Here is a 15,660-nt window from a genome sequence, read left to right on the forward strand (position 1 = left end):
TTTGGTGGTCAAAGGTCAAGGTCATTGTGACCTCACAAAACATGCTGTTAGCCATAACCTAAGAATTCATATGCTAATTATGACAAAATTATATATAAATGTCTAATAAAATATAATGATTAAGTGATGGCATATTATATCTAAAAGACCAACTTCACTGTGACATAATGTAACACAAAAACACTCAACATCATAACTCAGGAACAGAAGGGGAGACGTGGTCAGATGCTGAATTGGTGACTCTACTTTGTGCCTGTTTTTTTGAAAATTATGAGTATCAGCACAATAGCGAGTAATCCCCGTGACATTTTAGTCACACACACACAGACACAACATAACACTGCTGTACTGCAGCTTTGTCACTATTTTAATCATAGACATATATACATGTATATATGTCTATGAGTTTAATCAATAACGCCAGTCACACGTTTCACGACACTTGAGAAGCATTTCCTGCACATCTGAACAGCTTCAACGGTAAGGAATCTCCATGGCGACCGCGGTGTTGTGAGACGGGTGGTTGCCTGGCAACGTAAGGCACTGAAAGATTCCTCCACTCGCAGTGGCCGCCAACTTTTCTTTTCGCGCCTGTGTATATTAAGAAAGTGTAGGTGAAATGTAAGCGAGGTAAGTGGGTTTCAGACGTTGATAAATATTTTAAAAAGCAATACAGTACAAGTCAAGACCAGCGCGGTGACAGTTAGTCAGTTGAAGACGCTTAAAAAATGTCAGCAACACAGGAAAAAGGCAGTAATTCATAAATGTGGTAGCCGTGGTGCTCTCAGAAGCTTATAAATCTGAGTTTAACCTGTTAAACTCATGTAGAAATACTAGGAAGCCGGTGTAACACTGTAATCTGTGACCCATCAGATTCTGTGACCCAGTAAGACCAGACCCCTTAAAACGTCGTTTAGTTTTGTGAGTTAAATGGTTAGGGTTAGAGGTTAGCAGGTGTCCTGTGCTGAAGACGGAAATTGCACTGTTGCATGAGCTGCTGTGTTGGAACGTTAGCAAACTAGGGAAGTTACATTAGTTTACATTATAACGGTGTACTTTATGGAGAGAGGAATACTTTATCTGTCTGGCTTTTTACTTTTCTGCAGCCAAAAATGCCTGGAAGAAATTCCACTCTGGATATCTTACATGTAAGTTTTTTCTAGCATGTTTTTTGTCTGTCAACTTACTCAAAATATCAATGTTATTTTAGACTATCTTTGTACACACAGGCTGAAGTCATATTATTTTACACTGGGTTTTTTCATCACCATAACAGGATCATTAGACAGTGGTGTGTTACTCCCAGTGACTTTCAATAAGCAACAAAATATATATCCTCCTGAGACCCTCTGTCCTCATATTAGGACATCACACTTTGGGTTTACTGGACCTTGTACATCATTCTTCTTAACTTAGACCTGTTGTCCTCATTCACGGACAATTGTTTGTGCTATGTACATGTAGTAGTGTTAAGAGCACAATACACTAACCCATGTAAAAACAAGATAGCAGCCTTCATTGCCAAGTTAGTCTGCAGCCGATCCCGACACAAAAGTGGACAAAGCACAAAACCTGATCAAATTTAATGTCTGAAACTTGTTTATTTATGATTAATAATGTTTGTAGTTTGACATGCCAACAAATTTGACCAATTTTTGCAACGGTTAAGATGCTGTTAATAAGAAAGTACTCATTTGCAGACATTGGGAATTTTTCATCAGCCTGTGAGGGACATTGGGGCTTTATTACTGTCTCGTTTGAGGACATTAGGACTTTACTGTCATTATTGGATACTGGAACTTTATTTATTTATTTATTTATTATCATTGACTTTGTATACTTTTTTATACTTATAAGGTCCTACTAATCTCAAATAGCTAGGAAAAATTGAAAATGCATACCAAACAAAAGTTCGGGTCTCAGGAGGATAAGATAGCCATGTATGGAAAGCTTAATCTGTTTTAGTACCAGCAAGAAGACTCAAATTTACTATAGCTGATATTCAGTGAGAAAAGTCCAGGTAATGCAAGTGTTTTCAAAAACCCATATTGGTTCACGATAATAACAGAATTCATCTTTACACTAACCTTATTACAAGCCTGGGTTGATACAGGGAGCAAGATAATACACTTCTTACTATAGTAATTAGGATGCAATATTGATGATGTTTTATGATTTTTCCAATCAGGCAGAGAAAACACCACCAGCCATCTCTGCTATCAGGAACTGGTGGAATACCCACCAGCTGGATAAATTGGACACCAATGACTCCAACATAGAGGAAGATGAGGAGGAACTGGCAGGGAGGAGGCTGTGTAAGCTGTTTTCATATGCATTTGGAATAAGATATATGAGAACTATATATAGCCTGTAACTGTAATGTGAATTGGAAGTAGTTAATGTAACTCCACCACAAAGATCTGTATTGAACTGTTGCTGTTAAACATCTTTTGACACCACTGTCTTATGTTTGATGTGGAGTGGGAATGCTACTGCTGACATGTACAGTCTTGGGTTTTCCTGTCACATCTCCTTACCAGCAGTGTCAAGCTGTGGCATTTATGGTATCTCCTCCCTAATGCTAACATTATATATTTAACAAGCTCTTTTGTGACTGAGATAATTAGAGCAATCAGGTGCAGCATAATCCCTTCTTAAATGAATAAGCCTGTCTGGTCTAGATGAGGTAAACAAGCAGAGCTGATGAAAAATGCATATCCGTAGTTCTCTGGAAAAACAGGAGCACTAAAGACCAGTAATTGAAGGTGTGATTCATGTCTCTACACAGTATCTTTAAAGCTAAGTCAGACTCTGCGGACCAGGCAGCTGCTCATAGACTTTGATGGTGGCAGACCTATTTTGAGTCTCAGGGCACCGCTGGACCTGGTGAACTTCCCAGCTATCTCCCACCCCCGTTGGCCTGTAGAGTGTGAGGTCATCAGTGATATCATCCATCACATAGGTAATTGAAAATTGTATTAAAACCATTATATTACTGATATGCATAAAGGTGTTAATCAGCCCAAAAGAAGGCGGTGACTCAAATTTGTGAGCAGATGCTTCAGGCAAAACATACACAGTAACAAAATAATCAATTAATTAAATACAGTGTAAAACCTGGTATGTCCTTTTGCTGTTACTGTCAATATGTAATGACACCCAGAGACTGTGTGTTGTAGAATGGGACCCCCCAGAGCCAGAGCCTTTCTACCAGTACACCGGACATGAGAGGACACCGATGCCAGCAGGAGAAGAGAGGGGGAAAGTGGTGTACTGCATTGATCATGGTAACTAATGACACCAGAGGCTTTTTTGTTTGAACAACAGGTCACATGTACAGTATGGCTACGCAGCAGAGCTGTGGATTTGAGTCACATGACTAGAACTCAACATTTAATTCCCCTGATGATCCACTCTCTTTGAACTAATCAGACAGCATCAAATCAAGTTGCAGGGGAGAACCATGAAGAACTAACATTACGTTACTGAGCACTAGTTTTGAAAAAAAAAAAATACCAGAGATAATTCTGCTCACGTACAAAAACTATGTGGTGGTCAACAAACATGAATTGCCATATGCAAAACGTGCTAGTCAAATACTTCCAACAAACTTGTTTTTAACAAATACAAATTTTAACAAGGATTCGTGACATCCATAAATTTAATGTATTCTGACTCTGTTGTAAATTGGCATAACATTTGATCAAGAGCAATTTATGACTTGTTTAGGATTCAAAACTCAAAGTTTTGATCTTGGGGCTTGACTCTGGACTTGCTTGTCTAGACCTGGGACTAGAGTTTCAAGATTTATGAGTTGGAGTACAGTGTGTCATTATGGTGTTGTTGACAAATTCTTCTGAACATAAGGAGTTTGAGTTACTTCATCCTCCACAGGTTAGAAGGTTAGTGTAAATTTAAAGGCGACTGCAAACATTTGTATACTAGTGAGGACAAACCCAAACTAACTCCTAAATGCTTCAAAATGTGAATTTCATATTGATTTTACAATTTAAGTGCTTTATAACAATGTACAAGTCTTGCTGACTGTTTCATATGTTATATTATGGGGATTGTGGTGAGGCATTAGTGTCCTCCCTCTGCATTGTTATCATAGATACTAAGAATTAATAATTTTCTAGATACACATGATACACGCCGCCACTGCTTTCTGTAAAACACCTCAAGTCCATGTTTACTGAAAGCTTCATAACATTAACTTTGACTCTTTTCATGTTGTTCTTTCTGGTTTAAGCCCTTAAACGTCCTTATTTCACCTGCTCCTGTGTCGGAGGAAGCAGGGGGCCCATTAAAAGCGCTACTTCTTACAGCAATCAGACAGACTTCACCCTTGAGTTTGAGTCACGCTTTGAGAGTGGGAACCTTCAGAAGGCTGTGCAAGTGTGAGTCTCTGCAGCCTGACCTAGTGATAAGTTGTTGCAGCTTTTCAATCATTACTGTGTGTTTTCATCTTTGTTAATATCTAATATGGCTCCAGGTTAAGTTACTCTGTCTGTCTGTCTGTCTGTCTGTCTGTTCAGGGGCATCTATGAGTATGAGCTTACCCTGCGCACAGACATTTACACCAAAAAGCACACGCAGTGGTTTTACTTCAGGGTCAAGAATATGAAGGCTGGAGTGACCTACCGCTTCACTATCGTCAACTTGATGAAGAGCAGCAGCCTGTATTCACACGGTATGAGACCCCTCCTGTACTCTGAGAGGGCTGCCAATGAGGAAGGTGTTGGATGGCAACGCATCGGCTCCAACATCAGATACTACCGTAACTGCAATCGGGTAGGTGAAGTTTCTGACAGGAGTTGGAGAATTAACTTGGCAACTCAACTTGCTTTTTGTCAGTAAACTGTAATTTAATAGCCCATTTTCTGCCTTTCCAGAAGCTGTCATGTTCAGTTATGTGAATAAAATCGAGGTGAGGGAACAAGGGAGGGTAGTACAGGCACTGCTTCATATAAACTGGAGTAAAATGTTACATGGCTGCCACCTTTCATCCAGAAATTCCACAAATAGAGTGAAGACGACAATCAAAAATGAATATTGCAGGTTGATTTTTGTACTTAAGTGCTTAGGTGGGAAAATTCCTCAATGGTTAGTGGTAAAATTAAGTTTGAGATCTATAGTAAGTAAATTAAAATGTATAGAAAACTTCTGTGGTCCGTCACTAAACTGTAATTATAAGCAGCAGGATCTCTTTTAAAAACCATGATCTCCATCTCTATTTAGAATACAAAGGACAACAACAGCGACACAATCACCCTGTACTCACTCACCTGGACTCTCCAGTTCCCTTATGACTCTGACACCTGCTACCTGGCCCACTGCTACCCCTACACCTATTCACGCCTGCAGCGCTACCTCAGGTGCATTTCCTCCAACAGAGCAGTTGCGTCATACTGCACACTGCGGGTTCTGTGCCACAGTCTTGCTGGGAACGCCGTGTATGTGGTGACAGTAACATCCCGGGGGGGCGGCAGGGTGGAGGGTAAGGCCAAAAAGGCTGTAGTGGTGACAGCCCGAGTGCACCCTGGGGAAACCAATGCGTCCTGGATGATGGAGGGGTTCCTCGACTTCCTGCTCGGTGACACGGAGGATGCTCAGCTACTCAGAGACACTTTTGTCTTTAAGGTGAAGGACCTCAAGCTCAGAGTCTCTTATCTGTCTTATTATCATGGTCATTGACCTTCCAATTTGTGAGATATCTGAATAGTAATTTATTAAGCTGATGGTGAATGAATAGAATGATGATGAAATTGTGTTGTTGCTATCAACACTGTTTTTTTTTCTCATTTGGATTTGTGGTGCTGCAGGTGGTGCCAATGCTGAACCCAGATGGTGTGATAGTGGGCAATTACCGCTGCTCTCTGGCAGGCAGAGACCTCAACAGAAACTACAAGACATTGCTCAGGGATTCCTTCCCTTGTGTGTGGCACACCCGAAACATGGTGGAAAGGTATAACAGTGCACATGCTGGAACAAACACATTAAAACACATACTACATATTAAAGAACTTGCAATTCAGTAAAAATTCAGCAATTCAGTGGTTGCACTGATCTTCCCCTCTTTTTTTCCTAAGTGTATTATCAATTGATATGTCTGCTTATACAGTAAATTGTTAACAGTATGCAGGTCAGATGAAAGGCAAATTAATTTGTTCATTTAAAGCTTATGGAGACGACTTAATGATCAGTTCTTCCACTTTTTGTTCCTTTTTGTTGTTCCCAAACATAGCTCATGCTGTATTTGCACACTCTCTATTACTCTTGTGTGTTTTTCAATTTGGGATTTTGACAGGCCAAAATCTGATACGATAAAATTTCCCCAGGCTGACGGCTGAAATGGACGTGGTTCTTTACTGTGACTTTCATGGCCACAACCGTAAAAACAACGTCTTCATGTACGGTTGTCACAGCCGAGGTGATGCTGCACTGAAGCTTCAAGAGAGAGTCTTTCCACTAATGATGAGCAAGAATGCCAGTGATAAGGTAAAGTCACTGTATTTAAAGAACTCTTTCAAACCTATGTGGGTAACATCGGGATTCTAAAAACATCATGACACTGCTTATTCAACACTTTTGTTACTCATAACACCACACTGTGGAACACTTCATCATGATTCAGAGGCAGCGTGTCTCTTTCTTTATATTCATTTGTGCCTACCCAACATCTCAACCACAACATCTGAATCGCTCTCTTCACTAGTTCTCCTTCAAGAGTTGTAAGTTTCGGGTGCAGAAGAGCAAAGAGGGAACAGGACGAATCGCCATGTGGAGACTTGGCATCAAAAACAGCTACACTATGGAGGCCACCTTTGGAGGATCGACTCTGGGTGAGATCAGACTTCCCAAATGTGTGTCTGTGAGTGTTTATGTGTGCATGTCTCTGATATGAGGATCTATCATGTGTTTGAATGTTAGGCAACAGGAGAGGAACTCACTTTACCACTCGAGACCTGAAGTCCCTCGGCTTTTGCTTCTGTGACACCCTGCTGGACTACTGTGACCCAGATCCAACAAAGGTGAGAGATAAAGCAGCATGTCTACGATTTCAACTCAAGGGTGTCTTGCAGGTCCTTAAAAAGTTTTAAAATGTCTTAAATCCAATTTTGTAAAACTAGGGCTTAAAAGTCATTAAATAGTTAAATAAATGTGGCCAACTAACTTATTCTTTGCTTTTTTTTCAGACCACTTACTGTCTGACGGAGCTGGGAGCATTGTTGAGGAAGGAGGTCAGAGACAGGCTGGGAAAAGATTTGGGCACTGACTGTAACTTCTCTGTGTCTGACCTGGAAACCAGGTGAAACTGTCATCTATTATCATTATTATTATTATTATTATCTTAAATACATATGCAAACCAGACAATATGGGCTTTCTGTAAAATGGCCGTCATTCAGCGTAAAAATGAATATTTCTTGTTGGCTTTCACAGTACCGGTGGGTCAGATAGTTCAGACTCTGATGGACTCCCAGTCCATTTACTGAACCAGCCACAAACAGAGGTACGCTGACATAAATCTGCTCTTCCATGGAATAGGGTTTTTTATATGACTGTTTCATTTTCTTCTTAGAGTTAATATCGCATTAAAATTCCATTTTGAATCATGTCTTCTCGTTTCAGTTGACCTCGTGCTCCTGGTCTCCACAGCAAACTCCAGTGAGGAAGAAAAAGAAACGCCTGAGGAGTTATAAAGAGAGGAACAGGCTGCGACCAGAGAGAGTGAAGAATAGCACGCAGCCAAAGGTGGTGCAAAGCAGCATAAAAACCATTGTAAGAGACTTAATGACCTATTAATTAAAGCACACCCTTGTTACTGACTTTAAAATAGACTGATCAGCTAACGGTCTGTGCAGGAGTCCAACCTGCCCCACGGGGACGTAGTTAAAGAGAGCATTCAAGAGAGGCCTGTTGGAAGACACAGAAAAAAATGGCAGGTATGAAATAGAGTGTGATTACATTTAGAAGATAGACGCAGCTAGACATGGAAGTGGGAAGATTTCCTCAGCTGTTCTTTCAACATTTCTTTCTTTGTGAAGGTAAATGGCCTGATAAGAAAAGCTGCGGTCCCTCCACCCACCACTCACACTGGGGAGGTCAGTCAGGTGACTCTGTGGCAGGGCTGCGAGCCTGTCAAGGTGAACATTACCCAAATGAATTCTCTCACAGTATCACCTTGTTCTCACCCAATCTAAGCCAGTCATAACATACACTGACGCACATACCCATTTAAAGTCACAGTCTGTATTCTTTACTTGGATGTTTGGTTATTTCTTTGTTTTAGGACGATGAAAACGTGAAAGCTGCATGCCCACATCACAAAGTAAAGGCATGTCCACATCTCAGCGTATACACAGCTGTGTCACCTCACAAAGGTAACGTTTATTTTGGAAGCACCGCCTTTCTAACATCCTAAGTGTTCGAATCACCACTGCCACTGATCTGCATCGTAGTACTGTATTATATAGGTTATGGTTAATCATATTGCCTTTGACTGCCAAATATGAAGGAAGAAGATGTTGATAGAGAATCATTAAGTTCACTTTAAGTATTTCAGAGGTGGGAGAAGTACTCAGATCTTGTACTTGAGCAAAAGTAGTGATGCCACAGTGTAGAAATACTTTCGCACAAGTGCAAGTCCTGCACTCAGAATTTGACTTCAGTAAAAGAACAAAAGTGCTAGGATCCAAATGTACTTAAAGTACACAAAGTAGAAGTATTAAAGCCTTATCACTATCCAGAATTAGAGTACAAACGCATGTGTGTGTCCAGGCACACTACTCAGCCATGCATCAGACTGTCTGTACTGACGTGTGTTAAAGTGTAATGTTTTAGCGAAAATTAATGTGTTTGGAAAGTACTGGGCATACAATTGGATAAATGAGACTTGAATTGTACTGCACAAGTTGTGTGAGAGTTTGTGATTTGTGGTATAGTTTTGCTGTTGTTAAATGCGGTCTCCCTTTACTTCAGTTCGTCAGGAATGTAAACCTTTTTTGGAGGCATGTCCATAGACGTCGGAACTAGGGGTGCGGGGGGTGCGGCCGCACCCCCTCTCATCCGCACCCCAGCCTCCCTACCCACTGCATTACGCTTAAAAAAAAATAAAGAATCTGAATTTAAACTCAATTTGTCTGACTTACATTTATCTCTTTCATATCATTAATGCATAGATCTGTGCTTTTGATGTAATATGCAACCTGCCTGACTACATACAGTAGCCTTGGCATCCAGGATGTTGTGTCCATCCTGCAAACCTTGCAGCCCCAAACCCGCTCCATGCTGTTGGAGGTGGAGAAGCTCATTAAGCTCTGTCTGGCCCTGCCCTGCATCCGAGCGCTCTTTCTCAGCCTTGCGCAGGCTGAAAACCTGGCTGCGCAAAACCATGACGCAGGGAAGACTAACACATTTGGCCATTATGAACGCTCACAGTGGCCTTATGGATGAAAGCGATGTCTCGACCCTGCTTAAAATCGTCATCAGTAGGGCAACTGAGAGAATGTCCACTTTTGGAAATGCATGAAAGCTCTGAGGGCCGAATTCACAAGGAATTAACTGCGGCCGCTGATCGCACCTTGAATTGCACCTCATTTGCACCGGCAGTTTGCTCCGTCTTAACGTCCTATTCACAAAGGATATTGCGCTAATGATATACCAGCGCAAACACGCCCACAAAGTTTGGCAGCTGAGTGCAGTTTGCCCCCCTAATTGCAGTTAGCCACAGGGCAAAGTTTTTTTTTTCACTTAACTGCATGTGGCTATTAGCGCTGGTATTAATTAGACTTTGTTTGGCAAAGTGCTGAATACTGTATACCCTCATGTAGTGATGTCTGCTGGTGAGTCAGGCTAACAGTGTCGGATGGGTTGAGGCTGTGGATTTGACCAAGTTTGACCACTTTATCACTATTCCCTCTCACTTGTAGCTGTTTTTTCGTTATCTTTTAAATTTAATATGAATTATGGAACCGTTTTTGTTCACGTTTGTTTCCCCCGTTTCGTAAAATAAATTATTGAAAGTTGCTTTTGAAGTGCGTGACAGAAGTGCGTTTTGAGAACGACCGTAGACTGTCACCTGTTCAACGCATCAGTATCTTCGGTGCCATTAAAGTAATAATGATTATAATAATAATAATAATAATGTCAAAATAATATTTACAGACTGATTTAACAGACGATCACTGCTGCCACGATCACTGGAAAGTCTGGGCGAGAGACTTCCACAGAGGAGCGCCCAGTTTGCACCAGCTTTCTAAAGACCTTATTTACTTCACTCAAACTGCGTGTGGCTATTAGCCCTGGTGTTAGTGAATTAGACGTTGATTATCAATGAGGCTCATTTGCATAGAAATGGGCAATTTTTCCGCCAAATATATGCATATTTCCTCATTTAAATACGTGCAAATAACACCGGAGCACCGAGACGCAGTCTGCTTGGCAGCACAGTTAGTGGAGCATTTCACCCTCTGCGCGTGCTTTGTGAATTAGACGGGATCTGTTTGCTCCATTTTTACCGGTTTAGCGGCCGCAAAAGCCACGCAGTCCTTTTGTGAATTCGGCCCTGAGTCAGGAGCGCAGACTTTTCTTTTTACATTCAAGGTTACAAATAATGTTATGTTCCTTAAATGGCTTGATTTAGTTATCCAAGTTTAATTTTCTTAACAATAAAAATGCCGTGTTCATCTAGTCTAGTTCTCTTGTAACTGCATGTTATTATAAAATAACTTCAAATCAAATCCTTAATCATTGATAAGTGTGCGTGCTTCCCCCGCCCCTCCCAACAAAAATCCCGCCCCCCTCAGAAAATAGTTCCGACGTCCATGGGCATGTCAAAAAAATTTAGTTTCAAAGATGCCATGAGTAACAAATAGTCATTACCCAGGTGAAGTATTCCTTCATATATCCCACCGCTGAGTACTTCATACAAGACATAAAAAGACTCCCGAAGGGTCGGGCGACTTTATTCTGAGCGATCAGTGCATGAGGAAAGTCTTGTGTAGCAGTGAACAGTATTCTTGGCTCTCTGTCACAGAGGACCTGGGGGTGGATACAGGACAGTGGAGATGCTCCTCTCAGCTGCTGCACCTGAGTGCTCTCCTTCCAACTTCTCCGAATTTCATGCATTACAATCAGCCACAGCATCGCTGCCCCCGACAATCCTCCATCTCCTATAATGTCTACAGAGGTATGATGACTGTAGTTCAAGATGGAAATGAATTATCTCTAAATTATAATTAGAGATGAGATATAATTATCTCTTTAGTAGTAAAACTTGTCTTCCTCTTTCAGGGCTGCCACCTTCCCTCACAGCACCTCACAGGTGAGCCTCACAGAGACACTGTATCCTCATCAGTAGACTGTAGATAATAAGGTGTCGAGGTACATTCATATTCGCTGAGTGTCATGTCTCTGCTTTGTCAGGTCTCCCTCATCTATGTACGTCAAGATGCTCCCAGACGTTGTTCCAACAAAGCGCTTGCTATCAAGTTTCACCTCTGACAAGTTCAGTGCCCGGCATATCTTCAGAGACAGAAACGCTTTACGGGTCTCTAGTCGTTACTTTGTGCCTGAGGATTCCTCCACCTCACACGCAGACATAACCAAGACCAAACGGCAGAGTGAGGAACAGGAAGAAGACTCCTCAGAAGGTTTCATACGCACACATTATTCTGATATATAGAACTAAAATGATTTTTTTTCTGGCAGTAAATTTACATGAGAAAAACAGAAAAAAACGTTTATTTGTCATTGTTAGCTAACTATCATCATTTCATCATTTATTCAGTTGGTTCGTCACTGATGAGATGTATAACAGTTGGAGAGCAGAACCAGACAGCTCTCAGCCCTGACGTGCCCTGGAAAGAAACCGAATTAAGCAGCAATTTATTTGTGCCTGTTGTGAGCAGCACAGACCTGAGAGGAAAAAGGTGAGAGGACTTTTAATCCTCTAGAGCACTTTCTCTTTGTCGTTCATTATGTCTCTCTGTTAATGCTCACATTACTAATGGAGTTCAAAGATTGTGAAATGATTGTGCAACATTTTTATGTCTTTTAAAAGTTTTCTGTGCTCCCTATCCCTTTTTGATGTCCTCAGACTATCCAGAGAGACTTTGGAGGACAAAGGACATATGGGTGTTTTATCCCCTGGGTCAAAGCCTTCAGGCCTCATGAAGATGGAGCTTCCACGTTCTCAGAGTGACACCCTTGGTAGGCCTCAGGTTAAGGACATCGGGCACTATCGCTCTGGAAGAGAAAGCCAAATAAGTACGGCAATGATCGCAAGGTCATCACAGTCGGCCCCTCTGTAGGGCATGATATTTATCATCTGGGAGCTACAGATTATTCTCTCTGTTCTCTAGCTGATGATGTTTATCTCCTCTGATGGATCAGGAGAACTGCGTTTTTGCTAGAACTTCAACAATTGTTTTAAACAACAGATATGCTGGGACAAAATTGTCTATTACTTCATTCTGATGCAGGTCAAACTTGTGTCATGTGGATAGAAGCACAAGCAGATCTCCTGGCCCACCCAGACTGACATCTTGCCCACCCAGTCAATGTCATTAAAACTCATTCATGCAGGAGGAAAAGTTCTTAATTCTGAGAGGGTGGGCAAGCTGTTAATCTGTCAGTCAGCAGACTGACAGCGATAAGCAGCAGGTGGCGATAATTCTCCATTCAGGTGCCGTTACTCCACTACAGAGTAAGAGGGCGCACCAAGACAAATTTCAAACAGACCTCAAACAGTGACTAATAGCATCGAGAACATGATGGAAGTATATTTTTGTTTCATATCGTTATTTGAGGAGTGTTTATCTCCTCATCACTCTGATCTAGTATTTTCATCTGCCGTTATTTTTTGCAGCAGAAATGCAAGTCTTTATGTCAAACTGTCATCACACAGTATAAAAAGAAAATATCATAATGACAAAAGAGAAAACAAAACAAAAAGGTTTGAGATAACTGAAACAGATAATACATCTATTATCTATAAATAATACACAGGCTGTGTGTTATATGGATTTTATTTTTTTGTAATGCTACAAAACAAAAATACAATCCTGTAGACTATAAAGTGAATAAAATATAAAAAATAAATATCTTCTTGTTTCCTCTTTAATACTCAATTGTGGGTTCAAAATATCCCATGTGCTGCATGTAATTAAAAAAATGACATGTTTTTTTTTGTCGTCAGCCTCTGAGTCTGAGGGTTTACAAAGTAAGGATGCTTCCTGGTGTGTTGAGCTGTGGCAGGGATGTCAGAGCTCCAGAGTTCAGTCAAACTGCCGGAGATGAAACTGGCTCTGTGTGTGTCTGACCATGTCCCGCAGTGCCACAAAACCAGAGAGGGCCTGGATCATTCAGGAATAAAACATTAAAATGAAATCAGTGATAATCACCAAATGGTAACATTTAGAAAACATACACAACTATATTTATATATATATATATATATATATATATATATATATATGTATATGCAGATTGGAATTGGTTGAAGTACACTACAACAGTCAGTTTTTAAAAGGAATGTTATCCTACCTGTGTGAGTATGAATAAGGCGAGAACGATGTGAACGCCTCTCTCCAGCGGCTGTATGAGAATGGCTTCATTGAAGAGCTGAAACAGGATGAGTGGAAATTGCAGCAGGATGCTCAGCAGCCAAAATCCAGCCAGCTCTGGGACCTTCCATAAACACAAACATAACATGAATTAAAGTCTCTGCCTTTTGTGCAGATGTTGTGTTGACCCATTTTATTTTAGCTCTATCTTTATATTTGTATGAGAGATGCTCCACCTTTTCTTGCAGGTTCCCAGCATAGCCCAGATAGAGTCTTATTGCCTCGATCAGGGTCATCAGGATGAGAATAGTGACGAGGATGAACTTGTAGTAGTCTGGCAAGGCAGGATACTGGTGGAAATAACAAGTACAACAGTGCAGTTAAACAAACTGAATTTTAAATGAATGTGATTCATTCAGGTTTGCTTTTATGAAATTAAAAAGTAAAGATCAGGACAGCACTCAAAGTTGACTTGTTAACATTGCCACATCCGTGTGACAATAATAACAGGTCAAACTGAAGTGCTCTCCTGATCTTTACTTTATTTATTTCTTACATATAGAATGCATCACCCAGTCTTCACATTAACCCAGCTGCCTCATCCCATCTCTGTTAACTCGCCTCCCATCTCTCATCTCTCTGTCTTACCTTGAGGTGCAGCATTACAGTTTCACTGATCCACCACAAGGGGAAGAACCACATGTTAAAGTACAGAGACATCTGGAGGTGGAGACTCGACAGGACCCGCTTGTCTGAAAACAAAGCAGAGGACATACTTATTGGATAAACAGCACGCTTTCAAGTCAAATTCAAGAGCTACTGTAAAACTATGCCAGAGACAAACAGCCAAATCAATCCAACAGCTCCTGTCACAAGTTAGCAGGCTAATGCTAATCAATAGTATTTCGTCCATTACGTTAGCTTCATGATTTTACCGTGAGGTAAAAACGTGTCATTCTCCCTAGTGAAAGGCTGAGTCCGACTCTGGTCGAATAAAACAGTCCGAGAAAAGTCTTCTAGTCGTCTTCTGATCGTCTCCGGCAGGTCCATCGAGGAAAAAGCTCTCTGCTACACACAAACATCACCAGAGGAAAAACACACAGGGCGTCTCTTCCTCACAGCACAGAGACGTACGCTGCCGTCGTCTCCTTGGATACCAGAGAAATCTCGCGTTTCGCCCAAATCTCGCATGCAGAGTGTCTGATGTTTCCTCTATTGAGTCCTTCGTCCTAACTTATCTCCTCGTTTGGTTTCTTAAAATGTTAAAAAGCAAACTTTTTTACTCACACCTCACTGCTGCATGGTAAACTTTGAAGTGGAAAGACAATGTTAACAAAAAGTAAATAAGATAGATAAACAGTAACATATATAAAACTAAAATAGAAGTAAAAATATAAACTATACAAGAGCAATTTTTACAAGATTACATAACAAAATTGCAAGGCAAAGTGACAGTGGTGTGATAATGGCAGTAAGTCTAGAAAATGTCCTCAGCATGTATATAATATGGATACAAAATGATCCTTGTTTGTGTTAATATGGAAATCCAGTAGAAATATAATAGAGCATAATGCAATGAAACAGTATAACATGTTATCATAATATAGGCTAGTACAGTACAGTATCATATAGTGTCTGATATACAGTACAAGGTGAAATGTAGCTGTGCAGTATAATTATATAATAAGTAATAATAATAATAATGATCCACAACTGGACTGGACTGTGTAATGGGCAATTTTAATCTAATTTAATTTATTATTTAATACATTTTAATACCACTGTGTTGTTGATGATGAAGGGAAATGTGATGATAATGATAATATAGTACAGCATAGTAGGCTACAGTATAATTTATAGCAGAATACATTAGTCCAACAGTCACTGACTCCAGACTGTCTGACCACTGAGCTGCCGCCTTTCTTACCAGCTTGTTAAGTCTGCTGGCTTCATAAGCCTTGATGCCACTATCCCAGCACACCACAGCAAAGAATAGTGGTGCAGACTGATAAATGGTCTGCAGAAGCTTACTGTACTGAAGGATCAGGGTCTTATCAGGAAGAAAAATCTGCTCTGTCTCTTCCTGTAGA

The 15,660-nt window shown here is 40.7% G+C and overlaps 2 protein-coding genes across 3 annotated transcripts; one reads left to right on the plus strand and one right to left on the minus strand.

The window, feature by feature from the left end:
* Positions 1-527: 527 nt before the first annotated feature.
* Positions 528-12,927, plus strand: agbl2 (AGBL carboxypeptidase 2). Of its 2 annotated transcripts, XM_049575284.1 has the most exons (23): positions 528-630; positions 1,107-1,148; positions 2,189-2,315; positions 2,789-2,962; positions 3,180-3,287; positions 4,253-4,400; positions 4,539-4,794; positions 5,242-5,643; positions 5,826-5,968; positions 6,342-6,501; positions 6,719-6,845; positions 6,934-7,034; positions 7,200-7,312; positions 7,446-7,515; positions 7,635-7,784; positions 7,868-7,948; positions 8,051-8,149; positions 8,296-8,386; positions 11,041-11,193; positions 11,298-11,328; positions 11,430-11,656; positions 11,794-11,935; positions 12,103-12,927. In XM_049575284.1, the coding sequence occupies exons 2-23, from the start codon at positions 1,113-1,115 to the stop codon at positions 12,314-12,316; spliced, it is 3,153 nt and encodes a 1,050-aa protein (XP_049431241.1). In that variant the 5' UTR covers positions 528-630; positions 1,107-1,112; the 3' UTR covers positions 12,317-12,927. The 2 variants fall into 2 exon arrangements, with proteins under 2 accessions (XP_049431241.1, XP_049431242.1); XM_049575285.1 differs by lacking the exons at positions 11,041-11,193; positions 11,298-11,328; positions 11,430-11,656; positions 11,794-11,935; positions 12,103-12,927 and adding an exon at positions 8,985-9,118.
* Positions 12,928-13,093: 166 nt separating this feature from the next.
* Positions 13,094-14,698, minus strand: tmem17 (transmembrane protein 17). The gene is made up of 5 exons (XM_049575286.1): positions 14,506-14,698; positions 14,219-14,322; positions 13,807-13,920; positions 13,551-13,694; positions 13,094-13,360 (listed from the first exon to the last, which is right to left on the minus strand). Exons 1-5 carry the CDS (start codon positions 14,618-14,620, stop codon positions 13,283-13,285), a joined length of 555 nt encoding a protein of 184 aa, XP_049431243.1. The 5' UTR covers positions 14,621-14,698; the 3' UTR covers positions 13,094-13,282.
* Positions 14,699-15,660: the final 962 nt, after the last annotated feature.

The sequence above is a fragment of the Epinephelus fuscoguttatus genome, linkage group LG4 (assembly GCF_011397635.1).
Source record: "Epinephelus fuscoguttatus linkage group LG4, E.fuscoguttatus.final_Chr_v1".
Lineage (NCBI taxonomy): Eukaryota > Metazoa > Chordata > Actinopteri > Perciformes > Serranidae > Epinephelus > Epinephelus fuscoguttatus.

Bases quoted from the DNA above. Each gene is read 5' to 3' on its own strand.
- agbl2 (XM_049575284.1), top strand. From the start codon at position 1,113: ATGCCTGGAAGAAATTCCACTCTGGATATCTTACAT. The intron at 5,969-6,341 runs GTATAACAGTGC...AAATTTCCCCAG, and splicing joins ACCCGAAACATGGTGGAAAG to GCTGACGGCTGAAATGGACG. The intron at 6,502-6,718 runs GTAAAGTCACTG...TCTCTTCACTAG, and splicing joins GCAAGAATGCCAGTGATAAG to TTCTCCTTCAAGAGTTGTAA.
- tmem17 (XM_049575286.1), bottom strand. From the start codon at position 14,620: ATGGACCTGCCGGAGACGATCAGAAGACGACTAGAAGACTTTTCTCGG. The intron at 14,323-14,505 runs GTAAAATCATGA...CTTTGTTTTCAG, and splicing joins TGACACGTTTTTACCTCACG to ACAAGCGGGTCCTGTCGAGT. The intron at 13,921-14,218 runs GTAAGACAGAGA...TATTTCCACCAG, and splicing joins CTGTAATGCTGCACCTCAAG to TATCCTGCCTTGCCAGACTA.